Raw genomic sequence first — 21,271 nt, 5'->3', positions numbered from 1 at the left:
TTTAAGACACAAACTGGACAAGAGAAAGTGCATAAAAAGTGTTTTATTATCATTATTAATATAATTATGAATCACATCCACCCAATGAAAAATGAACCAGAGACATCCAGTCAGAACACAGTAAATAAACATCAGGGGAGGGTTACAAGAGAGCGAAACACTGTCTCACACTCACACTCACACACTCACAACCTGCTATTGGTTTGATTATTGCTCCCTAACGTCCTCTTCTCACGGCCACATCAGGGGTCAGGAACACTCGTGAACTCTGACCCCTGCTTCTGGAATGTCACATGACAGAGATTCTGGACACATGTTTTGTTCTGGAAGGTCAAGTGCCTGATGTCTGTCTGTGCGGCGATACGTCATTCTATTGCTGTTCATTTCCTGCGAGAGCTTCTGACCTACGGAAGCCCGTTTACACCACATCAGAACAATAATCATGACATAAGCCAAAATTATGACACTACAACTCATAATTATAAGATTTAAATGACATAATTAGGACAACTTGTCAATTTCCATTATGTAAATTTCAAGTTAGTATCATAATTTAATCATAATTATGGCCAAGTCAATTTCACCCTTTTACATAAACTTCTTAGTATGTCAATTTCAATTATGTCATAATTTTGACTTTAAGCTGAAATTCAGTCTGTCAATTTTGACTTTATGTAATTTTCTACTTAGTATGTCAGTTTCAATTGTCAATTTTGAGCCATAATTATGACATAAAAAGGTCAAAATTTTGACACTACATAATTTGACACTAAATTTTAGACATTTTAAGTCAATTTTGACAACATCAGTTTCGTCTTAGTATTTCAATTTTGACAATTTCAACTTTAGCCAATTTTGTGTTAGTATGTCAATTTAGACTTAAAAAGTAAATTATAACAAATCAAAATTCACATGCTAAGTCATAATTATGTCTTTTTAAGCCAATTTTGACTCAATATCAGTTTCATCTTAGTATGTCAATTTCAACTGCCATAATTTCAACATTGTCAACCTCGACTTAGTATGTGAATTTTGACTTGCAAGTCATAATTATGACATAAAAAGGACACAATTTTGATACTACATATGTCATAATTAGAAACTTTTTAAAATCAATTTCGACTGTCAATTTCTACATAATTTCAAGTTGGTGTATCATATTTCAGTCAGAATTTTGACATACTAATTATGTCAGAATTATGACTTTTTAAGCCAATTTCGGCTTAACATCAGTTCCTGCTAAGTATAATTTCATCTTTGAGTCATAACTCTGATTTCTAAAAGCATGATTCTGTGGTGTAAACGGGCTTCCACCCTGACCTGCTGGAGAAACGAGACCAAACCGAGAGCAGCAGTGATCAACAGACAGAAGAATAGAGGAAGAGCGACAGAAAGACAGCGAGAGCGAGACGGCCGTCTCTGTTCCAGCGCTCAGATCTTCAGAGTCCACTGTTTGACGCAGGCGTCGTGAGACGTCGTGACGAGCGTGTTGGCGTCGAGCCAGGCCAGACCGCTGACGTGATGTAACCGATGGGTGTCTGCAAACACACACACACACACACACACACACACACACACACACACACACACACACACACACACACACACACACACACACACACACACACACACACACACACACACACACACACACACAGAGTTAATCTCAGTAAAGCTGGAGCAGCAGCGGCGCGGGTGAGAAACTCTCACTCTCGTTACCTGGGAGTTTGATCCTCTTGTCGGGATTGCTGACCGTCCACACGTAAACCATCATGTCCATCCCGCCGGTGGCAAAGTGCTCGTTGTCAGGTGACCAGGACAAACAGACCACCTTGGCGTGATGACCGTAGAACTCGTTCTTCTCCTGAAACACAAGCGTTCATTCAGTGACATGGTTCGTCTGAAGATTCGTTCGTTACCGGTGTTTGTGTTTGAGTGTGAGACGAAAGTACCGCGTATCCGTCAGCGACGGTGAACACCGTGACGACCTTCTTCTCGTCCGTTACCGCCAGGAACGCTCCATCCTTCGAGTAGGACATGTCCGTCACGGGTCCCTGGACGTCCAGCACCTTCCCATCATCCTTCAGGGTGTTTCCCTGAACCGAGTACAGACGCACCTTCCCGTCCTGCAAACACATCATCATCATCACACGTCTGAGGAAGAACCGCTCACTGATTTATCTCATCTTCAAAAGCTGACTGGAACAGGCTTCAGTTATCATGTTTATAGTCAGAAGCCTGTCAGTGATTGGTGACTTACAGCTCCGCCCACAGCCACAGTCCCGCCTCCAGGATGAACGGCTGCAGCTTCAGGCTCGTATCCCAGAGAGTCCAGCGTGAAGAGCTTCTTCTTGTCCTTCAGCAGGACCAGCTGCACAGACAAACCTTCATTACTGCTGCAGACGGACATGATCTGTGTGTGTAACTGCTGCTGTCGCTCACGTGTGCGGCTGATGACACACGATTAACTTCATTCAAGATCATTCTGAACCCATTAGCAGATATTTGTTCTTGTTTTAAGCACAAACTCACTGAATATTGTGTGTGTGTGTGTGTGTGTGTGTGTGTGTTTTTGTGACATATCAGGACATAAATGTGTATAATGACACAGGTATTACAAGAAGAGGTGACTTATGAGGACATTACTCCATGTCTCCACTTTTCAAAAGGCTTATGAATCACACAGAATGAGTTTTTGTGAGAAAGTAAAAGTTTGCAGTTTCCTGTGATGGTTAGGGGTAGTGTAGGAGGAGAGAAAATACAGTTTGTACAGTATAAAAACCATTATGCCTATGGAATGACCCCACAATTCACAAAAACTAACATATTGTGTGTGTGTGTGTGTGTGTGTGTGTGTGTGTGTGTGTGTGTGTGTGTGTGTGTGTGTTTCTGTACCTGTCCAATACACACGGTGACGGCGAGGCCTCCTGGACCGACACTCACACACTTCGGCTGCACGTCCATTTTGATCATATCAGAGGCACTAACACACACACACACACACACACACACACACACACACACACACACACACGCGGAGAAAAACAACATTGTATTTGATTTTTACTCCTCAAGACATTTGATTTTGAGCGCAAACTTTCCTTTTAGTACAGAGGCTGTTTCTGCCACAGAGTAAAATTAATGATTCTGTAAGTTAATAATAATAATAATAATGAGAAAGATTTTATGACTAACTCATTATTATAAGTACGTTTCTCATTATTATGATATAAGTACTATGTAATTACGAGAAATAGATTTAAAAAATATAATAAGTCATTATTATGAGAAAGTAATGTGGTGGAAACGGCTTATATTAGTGTTGAATGATCCGAGTTAAATGTGGATTTACTCTTGAAGGAACAAACCTCTTTCGGAAACCAAATCTCTCTCACTTGAGTTTGCACATTCCCGCTGTATTTGACCAAATCAGTATAACAATAATAATAATAATAATAATAATAATAATAATAACAACAATAATGTGATTATTATTAAATAACACATGAAACAAAATATGAAATGTAGAGTAATATTGTAACAACTGTAAAATAAGAAATTGAGTATTGAATAAAAAATAATTTTATTTAACAATACAACTGTAAAATTAGAATACTAATATTTAATCTTAATTTTTAAACTTTAAAGCATTTATTCTGACAGGTTGTGTGTGATTGACAGCCGTGCGCTCACCTGTACTCTCTCTTGCTCAGGTCGGTGTAGCGGACGGTGTCGTCCATGCTGCAGGTCACCAGACGGCCCGCGTCGTCCACCGTCATCTTGGACACCAGGTTAGAGTGTCCTTTCCCCAGAATCTCATCGTTCTCTCCGCTCTCAGAGTCCCAGTAATGTGCAGACGAGCGTCAAGGACAGACACCGAATCAACACGGATTCATCTTTACAGCTGAAACTGATTCTGTCATTTTTCCCGTTTATAGCTGCTCTGAAACCGTCTGTATAAACACTAGAGAAATGAAGCTGATTGAAGGATATTAATGTGTCCATCATGACTGCCTGAATAGATGTTCAATCGTCCGTCCGCATTATGAACCGTCAGACACTGGATGGATTTGGTGTGACCCTGAAACAAACACACATCACCAGGGTTATTACAGTTAACACTAAAAACAGAATTATTATTTTGATATTATTTTCATTCTTTAATATATATATAAAAAACTTTTGCCAAAGCTAAATTTCTCATCTTCCTCTGAAGCAGACGAGCGTCTCACCTTGATGGTGCGCAGTGGCCGGTCGGGGTTGTTCTTGTCCAGGTAGTTGATGAATCCAGACAGAGAAACACTGAGCAGGTGATTCTTCTGCCACAAGCAGCCCAGCTGCTGGTCCAGCACATCTGAGCCCAGGTTAAAGGTCGTGACCGCCGTCCCGCTGCCCACATCCCACAGCTTAACCGTCTTATCACCTGACGCCGAGATCAGCTGCGTGCTGTCGGCACTCCAGCTGACCTGTGGAAGAGGAATCATCAGCATCTTCATCATCATCATCATCATCATCACGCGTCACACTGACCGACACTCACAGCGTAAATGCCTCCGTCATGAGCCTTCTCTCCTCCCAGAGTGCCCAGCTTCTCTCCGTTCTTCCCATCGTACAGGAAGATCTGGACAGGAGGAAGAAACAAGAGTGAACAATGCGAAATAAACCCGTGTTCATCCTGCTGAATGACGTTTGTGTCCGTCACGTCTCACCTGTCCGTCGGCACCAGCCGATGCGTAACGATTCCCGTCAGGAGAAAAGCGCACACAGTTCACGAAACGACTGTGATCCTGCAAACACAAACAAACATTAGAATAACTTCCCCTCCCTCTCACTCACATGAGATCCACCAATAGCAAACCACAAACATCCAATCAGTCCTGCACAGACAAAATCAAGCCCCGCCCTACATTTGTTCTTGATTGAGAAGCAGTTTCACTCGGATATACGACACAATAGAGGAGAAAAGACGAGCACAACTTCCCTTTTATGCCGACTTTAAATTAAAAAAGCTCAATGCTTTTTTTTAATTCAACAATCCGAACGTGACGCAGCCGGAGGAAATGAGATCTGTGACGGTATGAACAGATAGTGATCGGTCAGGATAGGAGCGGCCCATCCTCCATAAACACATCCAGATCCTGACTTTAGGATTTTATTAAAAACAGATTTAAAAACAGTTTCAGAAGTACAGAAAGAAATTCAAAGGTCTTCCTTCATATGCAATAAAGAGCTTTAATTAGACTGCATTATATCATATTTAAATAAATTGTTAAACATTAATTTTCACAGCACTGACATAAATCATAAGGACTGATTTCATTAAACTTTTTATCATTATATTATATATGATAATGTTTACAATATATTACTCCAGTTAAACTACATCATTTCAAGCCAAATATTCCTGACATGTGTTATAAATGTAAAAAAGAGAAGGGAACTTTAGTGCATTCCCACATGCAGTGGAATAAAGTGAATTGCTTTTGGGTTAAAATATTTATTATCAAAAGCCAAATCTTTGGTAAAAGAACTGCCCTTTTTAAAGTCACCAAACATGTAAGATTATTGTTAATTCTCTGTTTGCTAAAAGCTAAACATGTAATAGCGTGTATGTGGAGAAAAAAAAGAAAGTCCTGGTGTGTCTCAATCCTTGCTTCAGAAAAGATTACACCATTTACACCTTTTGGTCCTTGTTCTATGACGTTTTGGAGAGTCTAGATGGAGACTTCTTTGTGGAATTGACATTGAGAGTATATAGACAAATATGTTATTGCTGGTTTTTTTGGGACTATTATTAGTAGTTTCATTTCTTCTTCCTTTATTTTATCTAGTTATAATGGAACATTTTAAATGTCGCTGAAACGTGATAATTTTTGATAAATAACTTTGTTGTTCAAAAAACAAACAAAAACACTATTAAGCTTGCACAAACAAGTTTTTGTATATGATTAGACCACATATATCTCTAAAAGCAGCTACATTATACATGCATGCAATGGTCTTCTCACATTTATCTTATTGTGTGATTGTCTGGAGTCAGGTTTCTCAACTGACTATCAAACCTGTTAGATCTCTATATAAACAAACACTAAAAAATTTGGACAAGAAACCAAATAGATGGCATCATTGTAATATTTTACAAAAATATAGTTTGCTTAGTTTTAAAACTTTTAAATTTGTCTCTTTTTAAAATGGTGTTTAAATGTGTACATAATCTTGCTCCAGAAATTATATGCCAATTAATATCAAAACAGAGCAGTGAGGGGATCACTACAAGAGGTGCAACTAATCAAAAATGGAGGAAAACAAAATTTGCACAATCCATATGTTCAGTTCAAGGTCCACTGCTTTGGATCAACTGAAAATGCAAACCGAGTTTTTAATCGTCAGCACAAAAGGTTCATGATCATGATACAGCTCACATCTTCATTTTTACCCGTTTTAAATCACCTTAAGCCATCTTGGAAGTGTTTCTGGCTGAAAAGCACTGATGAAACAACAAACGAATGCACGTCACTTGTCACTTACACTCATGGTGCACTTGAATTTGAAGGGCGGCCCCTCCAGGAAGGTGGTGCAGTTGTCGTCGCTGCCCGTGACCAGACGATACGGCCGCGTCTGTTTGATGTCGACGGTGTTGATGATCTTACTGTGACCCACGATCTCTCCGACAGATGAGCCCGTATCCCAGAGGAACACCGCTCCAAACCTGCACGGACACACACAGGACACCGTCAGCGCGCTGGCTTCGGTCTGGCTGGGGGCGTGGCATGTGCCTGTCACTCACTTCTCTCGCCCCTCCCCCACGACAGCGATCCTCTTGCTGTCTTCGGTCCAGGAGATGTCCTTGATCTTCCCTCCGAACGGCTGGTACTCGTACTTCAGCAGATGCTCCTTCTGCGTCGTGTCCCAGATACGGATTTTCCCCGACACATCTGGATGGGAAAGAGGACACAGTCAGGAACCGCAAAAACACTCAGACCGATCTGAGACGGGACGGGACGGCACTCACCGCCTGACGCGATGTAGAATCCGCTGGGAGCGTATTTCGCCACGATAACCTGATGCGGGTGTTCAGTGTAGACGTCTGCGATCGCTGGATTCTGCAGGAGAGTTTTACACCATGAACATTGAGAATATACACAATCACTTTAACCCAATGGTGCTGCACGAGTGGTGATCAAATTACTGATTTTATTTTTATTTATTGCAATGAAATGAATGTACTACATTTTAGAAGTGATTTTTATTTTTAGGGGATTTATTAAATTATATTTATGCAGTAGTTATAATCCATTTATTCACTTTCCAACTTGTCTGACTGAGTACTGTCATAAAGGTTTGGAGCAACAGAATGAAGTTTGATCTCTTTTTAAAAACGACACTTGGCAGATAAAAAAAAAAAAAAACGTTATAGAATTTTATGTTTATTGTTATGAGAAATGCAAAAAAATATTGTTTTCAATTTGTTTAAATATACATTTTCCAAAACATGTTTTACTCTAAAACTGTGAGAAAATCAAAGCCATAAATCTAAACAAGTTGTGTCAAAAAAAGATTGTTTGGGTGCAGTACCAAACGCTTCCACTAGGAAGTTTCCCATTCATTTCCAATGCAGCCATTTTTGACCGCAAATATGTGACCATTTTTTTCAGGACCATTTAACCTTTCGAATCTTGTCTGTGATTTGTGTGTTCACATAGCAAGTGTCAAAACCTTTAACAAGTTTCATACAATTCTGATGGAGTATTCTAAAAAAAAGAAAAACTAAACATAAATGTTTTCGGTCAAAAATGACCAAACGGTACCAGAGGGTTAAAAGGTTTCAACACACGCTTTATGTATCCCATCATTGACGTGATGTTGATTACCACAAGAAAATCAGCAATATATGTAGAGTTAAAAAATGTTGCTTTATTGTTTGTAGAAAAAGAATGGTGCTTTCAAATTGTGTCGAAAAGATCGTATTTACAACTTAAACACATGTACATCACCATAATGTTGTAATTACGAGTGGGAAACCTGGAACTTTCTTTAAGTTGGTGGCATTTCAGTGAAAAAACATTTGTTCAAATGAATTAAATTATTATTTTGTTTCACTAACAATAAAACTAGCTAAGTCGCACGTACAAAATACGACAGTGTTGTACAATTACAACAGAATATATCACGATTCAATCTACAGCACCTTTATAAATTGAATAGAGTTAATGGTTAATTATTGCTGAATTTTTTTGTAGAAAACACACAAGATCGTATTTACGAGTTGAATGCACATGAACGTCACCACAGCGTCACAATTATGAGTTGGAAACCCAGAACTTTCTTCAAGTTTAAGTTTAAATATGGCAGACGCAATATATGCAGCGTCTACTATTGACAGTAAATTTGTTGAAATTAATTATTTTTTTCCCCATTTACCATAAAATTAAGTTGCATGTACAAAATACAATAGGATTGTTCAATTAAAATAGAATATAACAACTCCATAGAACATTCAGAAATGTAATAAAAACATAAAAACACATCTGATGCTCATTCTTTATTCATCATTTTGTATTCATCATAGTCGCATTATTGCTCCATTCCTGAACCCATTGAATATGACGATATCAGCTGTGAAGTTGGTCTTACCTCGATGTTCCTGATTATGACACTCTTGCCATTAGTGTACAGGAAGTTGTTCCCTTTGGGGTCTCCGCCCAGGACTTTGGCCACGCCCCTTTCCATGTGTGGCAGGCTGGCAAACACGCGCTCTGCAGGAAGAGACCAAAGACAAAAAGATAAATTCTTGAAAAATTCTTAAGTACTTAAAGTTCCTCGAACATCTTATTTTAGTGTTATACAACAAATTTTATGTCAAGTGTGGTGGTTTAACAACATCAATAATCATATGAGACTTTACTTGCAGGAAACCATTTTGTTAACTTGAAGGAAAACGACAAGACATAAAAAAAACTCAATTTGGGCACAAAAGAACGTTCTTTTTAGGACACTTGATAGTGATATGATGCAAAGTAGGAGACGTGATTGTAAAGTGTACACTAATTCAGGTTCAGGTTACTTTATTAGTACCCTCAGGCCTTCTACACACAACACAAACATTACAATAAAATAATAAATATAAAAAAATGTTGCTTTAATGCTTTTACAGCTTAAATATTTAAAATAACCCAAGGACAATAATATTATGTAAAAAGGACATTATTAATAATAATTACTTTTTAGGAATACAAATGTATTCACTTTTTTTTAGTGTAATAATAAATAATAATTATACTCAAAGCCTCTTAACCATCAGTTTCCCAACTTGCCGTGCTTTTTAATGCCTTTTTCCCGCCCTATCACATATGTTAGTAATCAAAGTCCCTTTTCGCTATTTTCATTTTTAAACACTTGCAGTCTGTATAATTCATAAACACAACTTCATTCTTTATAAATCTCTCCAACAGTGTGTAATGTTAGCTTTAGCCCCATTAGCCATGGAGCACTATCAAACTCATTCAGAATCAAATGTAAACATCCAAATAAATACTATACTCACAGGAATCGATGCATGCATGCAGCATACATGACGAACAATTTGTAAAGATCCATTTTGAGGGTTATATTAGCTCTGTGAACTTTGTTTATGCTGGTTAAGGCAGTCGAGAGCTTTGGGGGGGGCGGGGGGGGAGCGCAGGATTTAAAGGGGCCGCGCACTGAATCGGTGCATATATGATTATGGCTCAAAATAGGCAGTTAAAATTTTTTTTTTAAAATCTATGGGGTATTTTGAGCAGAAACTTCACAGACACGTTCAGGGGACACCTTAGACTTATATTACATCTTGTTAAACTGGTTCTAGGGCACCTTTAAGACAAGTCATTTCACTTGGCGGCCATCTTTGAAACACCTCTCGGGCATTCAAGTGCAGCTCCTATCTCTTTGAATGGTTCAAAAAAAATTTCCAAAGCTGTTTGCCAAGCTTTCAATTAAATTTCATATTTGAATAGCCAATGAAATCTGACAACAATTGTTTAATAAATTGTTTCCAAACACTCGAAGTTTGACAAAAAAAAAAAAAAAAATGGCTGGAACAGGCTAATGGGCATGCGCAGATCTAAATGCGCCTCTCTTCAGCTTTAATTCGGAGGCGCTCGTCTGACTGTTTCTGTAGAAACCGGAGCTTCTAATGGCCGCTTATTTAGAATGCGTATTATTCCGCTATATTGTGCGTTGCACTTTCTCCCATTCAAAACAATACAGGAATACATCCGAAGAGACGCGCATTTAGGTCTGCACATGCGCATTAGCTTGATCCAGCCTGAAAAATACATTTTTTTTTTGTCATGATTCGAGCGTTTAGAAACTAAATTAATGAGCCGGTTGTTGTTAAATTTCATTGGTGATTTCAAATATAAAATTTAATCGTAAGGTTGGTGAACAGTTTTGGAGAATTTGATGTTGCCCCATTCAAAGAGATTGCATGATGCCCAGGATGCCCGAGAGGCGTTTCAAAGATGGCCGCCGAGTGAAATGACTTGTCTTAAATGGACTTTGTCTAATCTTTAGTAATCATCAATAGGTATTGTTCGAAATCTTAAACACTCAAAATTCATTCTTTTGAAATTAGACGTTGTGTTACCATAGAAACTGTACTTTAAACACATTTAGCGGCTCATTTTTTTTTTTTTTTGTGATATAAACTTAAATTTGGATAGACGAATTTCTTTTTTGAGTTCTGGCAGTGAAATTAGAAAATTGTTTTGTGACATATATTTTGTATTAAAGATGTTTAGTAGTTCAGCACATTTGTTTTATAGTAAACTTAAACTTCTATAACGTTTTTACGCCTCATATGTTGAAATGCTTTCACTTCTTTAAAAGAGACCAACCTTAGGTCTGTATTAAATAAAGCATTTATGGATTATAATCATTTAAATTCAGATCTAAGAAGATCGAGGGCGACCGTTAACAGGTAAAGAATGTTGTGTGAATCACGCCCGTCAGAACTGCAAAAATAACGACCGTTTCAAACACACCCCGTCTGCCATTGGTCGCCAAACAGATAGTCCCGCCCCAAACACGCGCCATTGGTTGACTCTCAGTGTCAGGCTGATCATGATGCTCAAACACAAAAATCAATGTCTGGATCGAATCACACAATCACAGTTGACACTTCAGGTAGAAATATAAAATTAGATTAGAGGAGCAGTCAGCTCGAGATAAACACACTTTAAACTCAGACAGGTCACAAAAACCTCCCGATACAACAACACGCTCCTGGACATGCATAATAGTAGAATTACTATGGTATTCGTTGGAGAAACATGGTATATGGATATTAAGCAGAGAGAAACAGGCCAATAACACACACACACACACGCGCGCGCACGCAATGCGCAGACAGACAAAGGCTCTGCACTTACTCAGCTCGTAAGACATGTCGGCTTTATTTCCTCCGGTGAATGAATGAATGAATGAATGAATGAATGAAGAACTGACTGTGTGTCCGAGCGCAGCTGAACGGTCCCGTCCGGATCTGAGCGCTTCCGTCACCGGCTGATCGCTGAACGCGGAAGAGACGGCGGCGCGCGGGCGGCTCGGCTTTGCCCATATATAGTAAAGACAGTTCGGGCTCGACCAGACCTGCGCGCACACGCCCGTGAGGAAGTGACGTGTAACGGAAGAAAATACATGATGATGGTGTTAAAATGAATGTAAAGATATGTATCATCTATATTTACCAAAAGATTTCAATCCTTCAGCGAATTATGCTGCAGTCCATGTTTAGCTACATTATTAGTATTATTCTTTGGTTGAAACCCTCCCTTAAAAATCAATATGTCCATGTATTTATGTATTAACAGTGGGATAATGTACATTCAGCTGATCTGAACACACTGTACATTATTTCTTTCCCACTGCATTTGATGAATCGTTGCAATAAAAAAGGAAATGGTGTTTATGAGCATGTGACTGTTTTAGTTTATTTTAACGTGAATCATCTTTACGCTTATCTCATAGCTGAAATATTAAAGATGAATTAGAGCTGCTGACCTTCAAACTTTACATTAATTAGCATTAATTTATAATAAAGTATATAATTTATATAATAAATTAATAAAACACTTTGCTATTGGTGGATCAGGTTGCCCCGCCCTCATGCCAGTATAGCCACGTCATCAAAGAGTTGAAGAGATGTCGCTGGAAAAGGGCGGTAGTTATTTCGAATAAAGATTAAGGAACATAAAGAATTATATTATGCACAGATAAATCTTGTGTTATATATTATATTATGGACCATCAGAAAATGTCAAGTTTGTTCTGTAAACATGCAAATTCAAGATGGCACACTAGTATCACACATTACATCACTTAATTAGCATTAATATTATATAATAAAGTATATAATTTATATAATAAATTAATAAAATGAAACACTTTGCAACACTGACAGCTTCTCGAACAAGAACAAATGTAGAGCAATTGATTGGATGGTTTGCTATTGGTGGATAAGGTTGCCCCGCCCTCACGCCAGTAGCCACGTCATCAAAGAGCTGAAGAGATGTCGCTGGAAGAGAGGGATAGTTATTTCTAATAAAGATTAAGGAACATAAAGCATTATATAATGCACAGATAAATCTTGTTTTATATATTATATTATGGACCATCAGAAAATGTCAAGTTTGTTCTGTAAACATGCGAATTCAAGATCACACATTACTCTCTTTTTTTCCTGTAAACACACGAACGCCATCTTGGTTGATGTTATGCAAAAGAAAAAAAGTCGAGCAACTTCAATGCTGATGAGTCTACTGACTAAACCAGACTGCACTTTAGGAGAACAAATGCTCCAAGATACAGTTTCTATCGTAAATCACCGTTAGGTGCGAGTGAGGACACGAATTTGAGACAAATGTTTTTCTGGCATTGAGAAATGCGGGTGCCCGCGTGAGCTGTAGAGCTCTACTGCAGCCTGCAGCCAATCAGAAGACCGCATCACATCACGCGCTCAGTGCACCCGCACCCTCACTCACGATCTGCGCGGTCACAGCGGTGGAAAGCAAACAATGCATGCGACGCAGGCAGAAAATGTTGATCAATGGACGCCTTTAATGCATCGTTCGCTCTTTTGAGAAGAGGATGAGAGTTTTAACGCAAGGTTAGTGTTTTAAAGCATCGTTGTTTTTCGCCTGGTGCACGCGCGTCACAGCGGCCGCGTGCGGGGTTCGGCTCATGACGAGCACACGCAACACTTAGGCACGCAAGAAATGCGTGAATGTTTTGTTTAGATACCCTTTGGGGAAATGAGGATTTCAAGTGTGCAGTTTTCTAGACAGGACTCGAGTCTCCTCCCCTCTCCTCTTCCGAGAGAACAGATCCGCAGAGTCCTTTGATTCTCATTAAGATATGAATGCATTTTAAATGTAAACTGCAATTAAACCTCATAATCTGCAATGCTGCTTTTGTGAAAGAAATGCTTCTTTTTCTCCCTGGCTCCTCATGCTTTCTTTCCTCAGGAATTGCACGATTCATTCTATATTAAATTTGTTTTATAGTGTTGAGAAAATAAACATCCAACCAAAAGCTCAAGTGAATTATTGGATGTAGTTTGTGAGTTTTAGTTTAATTGTGTTTGTGATTTTACTGCTTTTATTTTAACTATTACTATATGTAATAAGTATTATTTGATTTTACAGTCAGAAGTATATGAAAAAGTCAATTCCACACTGGATGTTGTATGTAAAATTGTTGTCAAAGTGTCATTGGTGAAGAGTTTTGAATATCTAATATTTATTTAGGCAGTACTGTTCAGCACAGCCTTAAGATTGTCTGTCTAATTTAGTGAATATTAGACCAAATTTGTGAGCCAAAAAAATTAAACAAATATGACACCTGAAAATTATCTTTATTGCATTGACTGCACTACACATTAGTGATTTTGTAGTGAAGTTGCAGTTCAAGCAGCATTTACTGTCATTAATACCAATAACTTAACTAATAATTATGATTAAAACTATATAAGTAATGTAGTGCTTGTGATTTTAACCAGAATCATTTGAAAAGCTGAATTAAGAATATTGACTATTCTTGCACTGAGGAGCTGATTGGTACTACTTTATTTATCTAACTAATTTCTTATTGTATATGATTTTACAGTCAATTAAAAGGTCAGTTTCACATTGAGCCATTTTATATACAAATCCAAAGTAATAATGGCTAAGCACTTGAGCTTGTCATTGGGGAACAAATTTGGTGAAGAAAATTTGTAAGCAAAAAAAACAAAACAAGAAAACTTTCAAATGTGATGACTGCAACTCTTCTGCACCAATTGGAGGACAAAGAATTCCTATACTTAAAGACTCAAACATTAATAGCTGAAAAGCTCATTTTAAAAAAGTGAAATTTATGGTGGTGTTGGAGAGTTTGACATGTAGAACCAAAACTGGCCACTGGGCAATTTTTTAGACCATATCCTATCACTGTATAAGATTATTACCCATGCAAATTCTAGCACATCGTGCTTGACAGTTCTGAGTGGTTATCAGCCCGCTGAGGTTTGGTTTTTATAGTGGTTTCTAGATGCAATAGGGATTTGAACATGAATTTACTTGAAAACATAAACAGTGTTGTTGTTGGTTTCAGTACAAACAATTTATAGCTGAAAAAGTTGTACATTAAGGGCCGGATGTACTTCAAGCGGAATCTAATAATGGTATTGCGTGATGTAATTTCAAACAAAATCACGCCAAAACAAATTTTCTTTTGAAATTTATGGTAAACACCATGAACTACCATTGGTCCACGCCAATTACATAATAGGTGGGTGTGGTTGTGAGGCTCTGCCCTCTTTGATGCCTAAATCTTCTCTGGTTTATTTCTTCGTGGTCAGACGTTCACAAACAAAAACATGAACACACTGGAGAGCCGTTTTATAGTAGAAACTGAAGCTGTATAATTCAAACTAAAAGCGACACTGACACTGTTTTTTATGTTTAACACTGTAAAACTGCTGCTGTATAAATGTAACTTGACTGCCAAATTAGTCCAAATTAGTCGTTAGATAGACCTATTTAGAACTTCTTTTTATTCCCAAGCAAACAACGAAAAAAGAACTTCACCTTGAGTATATCCAAAGTCCCTTTAAGACAAGTCATTTCACTCGGCGGCCATCTTTGAAATGCCTCTCGGGCATCCTGGGCATCATGCAGATCACTTTGAATGGGGAAACATCAAATTTTTTCCAAACGGTCGAATCATGACAAAAAAACCCTGTATTTTTCAGGCTGGATCAAGCTAAAGCGCATGCGCAGACCTAAATGATGACTTTACCAGTCGGCGATTGGCTCTTATTTAGAAGGCGGGGCTTATTCCGCCATATTGCGCGTTTCACTTTCATCCATTCAAAACAATACGAGTGACACGTTTTGTGTTATTCTATAGTCTTTGGTATATCAGTGCCTTTAGATCTCTGTAGAAGTGTTGTTGTACATCATAACCAATAAAAGTTTGTTTAATGTTAATCAGATTCTGTTTATTGATACCTTATGAAATGTATTTTTCTAATTTCCTAAAACACTCTTTTTTCCCCCATTGTGCAGGTACAAACTAACGGCATACCTTCAACCCTCTGAGCCTAAAGGAAAGGATCGTTACTTGTCAAGAAACAGCCAGTGTGGATTGCTTATTCTCTAATATTTGGCCTGTGGGATTGTTAACCTGATGTGTTGACCATGCGTTCACAGCAAAGTTTCATGTCATTTATGAGCAGCAAGGACAGTGCTATACCTAAAAAAGACATTGATCGCTTGTGCTGTGCAAAATGTAGATTTTCAACAAAGGACACTGACCTGTTTGAGAGGCACGTATCCCATCATAAAGAGATGACTTTCTCCTGTGCGCTCTGCAGCTATGTTTCTTATTCTAAAACAGAGTCTCAGAAACACATCGTCTCACATACTGGCTCATACCCGTACAGGTGTAGCTTCTGCTCGTATGGAGCGGTGCGGAGAGATTACATGGTGAAGCATATTCTTCGTATACACAAGAGACATGCAGAAGAAGGGTTCATAACTGATTTTACTTTGGCCACCCCAACCGTCCCCGAAACTCTCGGGATATCAGGTTGGCCTGAAGGGAACGGCCAGTGTGCAATTCCCAATTCCCAAGTCGAACACCCGAGTGGAAGTCAACCAAGAATCAGCAAATCATCTACTATTGGTAAGGCAGCGAGCCAGGCTACCAGTAATCGTCCCCGTGTGTCCTTCAGTATGACAACACCACGTGTCTACAGTACAACAGCCATTGTTCCAGTTTCTAAGACACCGTTCACCAGTGCTGTTCCAAGCGTAAGTCACTCATTAGGCAAACCACCGCAAGTAGTTCTAAGATCCCGGGAGGAAAACGGCAACCTATCAAACTCTCTGCTCAGTGCTGACGGTCAAAGTATGGTGGCTGTTAAAAGAACCATTTCGGAAAAGCCAATTCCGAAAGTCTCATTCTCAAGAGTCCAGGTTAGTTCTACAGCACCACTACGGCAAAACCAGAGGGTTGGAGTCCCTGAAAAGACTTTGCATTTGAATACCCTTCCCAGAGTCCAGGTCCGACCACCTGTTGAAAGTAACACCCCGCTCAGAACACTGCTTAACATGCCGTTGTCCACGGGTCCAAGTAATGTCCACAATGACCAGATAGATCAGAGGCCTAGTCAGTCTACAACAGGGATTAGTGTTGCGACGCTGAAAAAGACTTCAAATCCCTGTGTTTCAATCAGAAGTCCACTGCACTCCACTGCGGAAAAGAGTAATCAGTCAAAGACAAACTCCAGAATACTTGTAGGATCATCGACTGAGGCATCAAGTCCATTATCCAGCGTCCAAGTGGAACTGTTAGCACCTTTGAACCAGCCAATTCAACACAACAAGCCTTTGACGGTGTCCTGTCCAGAGGAGATCAATATTCCTGCTGGGTGTTTGGTGGAACTGGTTGAGGTGAAAAACGTAAATGGGACTCGGGAGCTGGAATTACGGTTGATCCCGCCAAACGGAGTCCCGCAAGACCAGAGGAGCACTGAGGACAGACCTTCACCAGTCACTACTGGAGGCAAATTGTCCTTCAAATGCCAAGTTGCTGCCAAAGGGAGTCCAGTCAGCCTGTCTACATCTTCAGCATCTCACAAGGTCAAGCCTTCAGCATCCACTGATGTCCAGAGTCTCATTAATTCAGTACACAAACCACAGTGTTCTTCAGAGACATCAACCAGGAACATACTTAACCTGAAGACCAAAGATCCAGGGACCAGGCACTCAGCGGCAGCTCATGACATCAGTCCAGAATTAAGTTCTGAAGGTCTTCCTGTGATCTCATCGGTTTTCTCTCTCTGTCCTACACCTACGTCAACTCAAAGCAAGGAGCCAAAGGACGAGGTGGGAAGTGCAAAACAATCGCTGGTCTGTAGTTTTTTGATTAAAAAGGAGGAGGAATCTGAGGAGAAACACAAAGATGCTTCTTTGTGCCTCAAAGAAACTAAGACAGAGGATGAGAATACTGAAAGCTCTACAATATCTAAGACTCGTGGACAAGTGAAAACGCCAGCTGGAAATACCTTAAACACAAGACACTTAAAACAAGCTCCAAATTTGGCTCAACCATTGGTTATGCCAAACCAGAGCATCGTCCCATCAGACAAGGACAACATTTCACATCAAGACAAGGGAGCTTTTGAACGTGAGTCTGGAAGGAACTTGGATTGCCGACAACACGGTTCCTGTGCTTCCCTGATGTATCCAAAAGTAGCTTTGGTCAGGATTCCGAGTTCTTTGTTGGAACCCTCTAAGAAGCTTCCAGAAGCGCCACCACGAGAGGAGAGTTTGACGGCACGACCGGTTCTCTGCTGTACGTTAAGTGAGCAGAATGTGTCCGGTGGTCCTCAAGTAGCCATCAAACTGATCCTAAAGAGAGACTTTCGTGAAGGTGAAGAGAAGCAGCAAGACTCACCGCCACGTAAAAAACATAAAAAAGAAAAGAGAAAAGCCAAAAAACGTCGGTCGTCATCGTCGGTTGACATGGGCCTTCCCCGTCATAAAGAACTGAGGTTAACTCCTCAGAAAGAGGATCAGCTTGTCAAGCTTCCTGGTCCGAACCAGCCGGTTGTGGTTTTGAACCATCCGAACCCTTTAGTTCAGACAGTCAATGTTGGCGTCCAAACGCTGAAGAACTATAAATGGATACACTCGGTGGATCATGAACCTGTGAGGAAACAGCCTTCCCTCAAGATGAAACTCAAGAAAGTTCATGGAGGGAAGTATCAGGTGATCGAGTTAGTCCTCAACGGAGTCTCGGACCAGCATCTCTCGTGAAAACCAGCTACTGTCCCTTCGTGATATTTCATGGATGTATCTGTCAGATTTTTAGAATGGTGTAATTTTAGAGGAACCTGACCCTGTGTGAGATCATTTTGAAGTTTAATGGTAAATGAAACTTCCTGGTTGGTGGACATTGGTATTTATACACTGATAAACATTTCATCAAATAGTTTGCAATTTGACTGACCATATTTGAGCTACACTAGTTATACCTAGGAATAAATATAACTTTTCCAACATTCCTTCCCTGTCCCACTTGATAGCAGCAATGACAAACATCTTCATTTAGATTATTTTTCTTGGAACTGTATAACTTAACTGTGCCAATATGTAGATGTTACAATCGAGAAGGTCAGAACTCTGAAACTAAGAGGTTTTAAACAACACTGATGTCTGTTTTAGGATGTTCTGTGTTCATTTGTCATGATTGTACAGCTCATTTCAAACACAAGTCTGGATACGTCATATGTTTGGAGTTTCACAGATGTTAATTTCTTGCCGTTTTACTGTCGTTACATGAACACGCAAGCATCAGTGTTGATGTAACTCTTTTCTGATTCATGGGTGATGTTTGGCCAACTCTGGCACACATTGTCTGTTTTGGGTTGGGGCTTTGCCTTTTGTGAAATCCAAACATATGACATAAATTTAAAGTGTTTTTGCAAACATATTTTTAAAAATGTTTGCGTCTCAGTATTTCAGTGCTCACTTGTCGTAGTTTGTACATCATACACAATGTTCCTTTTGTAAAATGTACCCTCATTAAAGTCTGGTGTTTAACATCTTAAAACCCCTTTTTAAATCTACCTCAAATGATCAAACTTGTAACTCTCCGTTTCCTTTTATTATCGTTTAAGTTGTGTAAAGTTACAGCTTAATTTGCATTTTAGGGCATCTGTCCGTTATTAAAGTCAAACTGTTCAAGAAGAAACAAAGTATGTGATGAGTTTTATGTGCTGAATATTGTTTCAAGGCTTCAGAAGCGTAATATCTATTTTTAAATTATTCATAAAGGCCAAACAATGTAAAGTGTGATTAAATGAAAATTTAAATGGATTAAAAGCATATGCAAAAACAGTTGTTGTGTGCGTCTGCATTCAGCCAAACAGTGTGTTCACAGCGAGTTCAGTCGGACTAAACATCTTTTTAAAATGTCACATAAATATTTTTTTCTAAGTGGGATTGGCACATTTACAGGTTAATCAGACACGCTCTGAATGACAGATCATGAGACTTAATCCTTCATATATTCCATTGGAGCTCGACTACAGCTGCACGTGTGAACACACTGAGTCACGTTATTAAATGAATGATGTTTTATATGTTGTATGGAAGTTAATTAATGACAAATGTCTGAAACAAAAAGCATGTTGAATCATACTAATTGAAATCACATGCATCGCATAAACAGTGCTTGTATTTCAGTGCGTTGTATTTTCAGGGCTGAAATTCAACATTTTTCATCAATTAGTGATGCATTTTTTTTATCAACTAGTGTACATAGCATGCCTTTTTGTTTTAGAGACTTTTATCATTAATTTACATCCATGCTCTTTACTTTTGTACTCTTATAAAGTTAAAAGGTCAGTTAAAAGTCCTGTAGACATTGCAGTATGATGTATTTGCTCAAGTCAGCAGCTCCGTCAGGTCCTGCTTTGTGATTGGGTACATCAGGACACACTGTCTCTTCTGACTGGTCGCTGCAGAAGTTTTGCGTCCGTCAATGAGAACGATGGGGAAAATGGAGTGGAACTTGATGATGTCAGTGACCGAATCGAACCTCTGAAAGACACAAGACACGAGAGATGACGCACCGCGTCCGCTCCGTCGTAACACTGAGTTCGGCAGCTACTCACGTCGTTGGTTCTGAGTCCCGTTCCCAGAGTGTATTTGCTGATTTCCTCACTGAAGCGGATCTGAATGTTAAAAACTCTTTTGTCGTAAAACACGGCGAGGACCAAGGGCTCGTAGGTAGTGTTCTTTGAGCAGTCGCGCACTAGGAAAGCTCCTTCCTGTGGGAAAAAGTCAAAAGATTCTGCTCATATTGTCTCAGTATCTATATAAACATATGTTTGATTTTTGAGTTTGCGGTTATCTGCTAAATAGTTCTCGAAACACAATGTCATAACTTTGAAGGTGTTTTTACCCGGTTGACCAGATGAAGAGCGTGTTCAGCCTCCACGCGACCAACCGCTCCGACATACCAGTTCTGCTCCTCCAATCCCTGCAGGACAGATGACATTAAATGGAAAATCACCGTAAATATTTTCTTGTTCATGTTTTGTTTTGTTTTTATAACAAATTGACCTTTAGTCAAAATATCATAACGCTATCTTCCAGTGAAATGTCAGTCTTCTCTAGTGATGTATGCAGGAAATGTCCAATCATTTAAGTGAGCTTAAGCCCCGCCCACAGCTGTCTGCAAGCTCACATTCAGCTCCGCCTCCATTGTTGAGTGCCACGCCCACATGCAATCAACAACCAGCGGATATAACCAAGTTCCTGCCCTACTTTCCATAATCTGTTCGAAAACTATAAAAACTCTCACTTGAAATAAAATTAAAATTGTAAATGAATTTCAGTTTTGTTCAAGGTAATTAAATCAACTGTTTTTCAATAACTGAAGAATAGGCAAATCATGGTACATTTGGGGTAAAAATCGCCTAACGCTAAGTCACAATAATTGATGATATTAATAAACAGCTGGCTGCAATTTCCATTTATTGACATGGTGGGAGTCACATGATCAATATCATTTATTAAGTTGGGTTACTTGGAGATAATCAGTCACCATATTTAATATATTTAAATCATACCATATTTATTGTTACTACTGTAAAACCATATTCTATTATTATTGGATATCATTTAAAGCTTTCTGAATCTTTACATTTTTTAAAATAATTTTTAATGGCTTAAAA

General features: G+C 39.1%; 3 protein-coding genes across 3 annotated transcripts in view; 1 reads left to right on the top strand and 2 right to left on the bottom strand.

Moving 5' to 3' along the window:
* Positions 1-28: 28 nt before the first annotated feature.
* On the bottom strand, positions 29-11,582 carry wdr1 (WD repeat domain 1). The gene is made up of 15 exons (XM_067397696.1): positions 11,412-11,582; positions 8,635-8,756; positions 7,013-7,103; positions 6,788-6,935; positions 6,529-6,709; positions 4,710-4,787; positions 4,541-4,621; positions 4,233-4,466; positions 3,994-4,081; positions 3,694-3,850; positions 2,896-2,983; positions 2,261-2,371; positions 1,953-2,126; positions 1,720-1,864; positions 29-1,538 (listed from the first exon to the last, which is right to left on the bottom strand). Exons 1-15 carry the CDS (start codon positions 11,425-11,427, stop codon positions 1,432-1,434), a joined length of 1,821 nt encoding a protein of 606 aa, XP_067253797.1. The 5' UTR covers positions 11,428-11,582; the 3' UTR covers positions 29-1,431.
* A 42-nt stretch (positions 11,583-11,624) lies between these two features.
* LOC137028518 (zinc finger protein 518B) lies at positions 11,625-18,364 on the top strand. The gene is made up of 2 exons (XM_067397429.1): positions 11,625-13,147; positions 15,588-18,364. The coding sequence occupies exon 2, from the start codon at positions 15,720-15,722 to the stop codon at positions 18,342-18,344; it is 2,625 nt and encodes an 874-aa protein (XP_067253530.1). The 5' UTR covers positions 11,625-13,147; positions 15,588-15,719; the 3' UTR covers positions 18,345-18,364.
* Positions 18,365-19,974: 1,610 nt separating this feature from the next.
* LOC137028565 (cytokine-dependent hematopoietic cell linker) overlaps positions 19,975-21,271 on the bottom strand; it is an 11,963-nt gene continuing 10,666 nt past the window's right edge. Inside the window, exons 15-17 of the mRNA XM_067397565.1 lie at positions 20,497-20,574; positions 20,207-20,362; positions 19,975-20,132 (exon numbers count right to left, since the gene is read on the bottom strand). Coding sequence (XP_067253666.1) covers positions 19,977-20,132; positions 20,207-20,362; positions 20,497-20,574 — 390 coding nt within the window. The 3' untranslated portion in view covers positions 19,975-19,976. The remainder of the gene's footprint in view (positions 20,133-20,206; positions 20,363-20,496; positions 20,575-21,271) is intronic.

Source organism: Chanodichthys erythropterus, chromosome 1, assembly GCF_024489055.1.
Source record: "Chanodichthys erythropterus isolate Z2021 chromosome 1, ASM2448905v1, whole genome shotgun sequence".
Classification (NCBI taxonomy): domain Eukaryota; kingdom Metazoa; phylum Chordata; class Actinopteri; order Cypriniformes; family Xenocyprididae; genus Chanodichthys; species Chanodichthys erythropterus.
The sequence above is the reverse complement of the archived record's forward strand: the minus strand, read 5'-3'. Positions and strand labels throughout refer to the sequence as shown.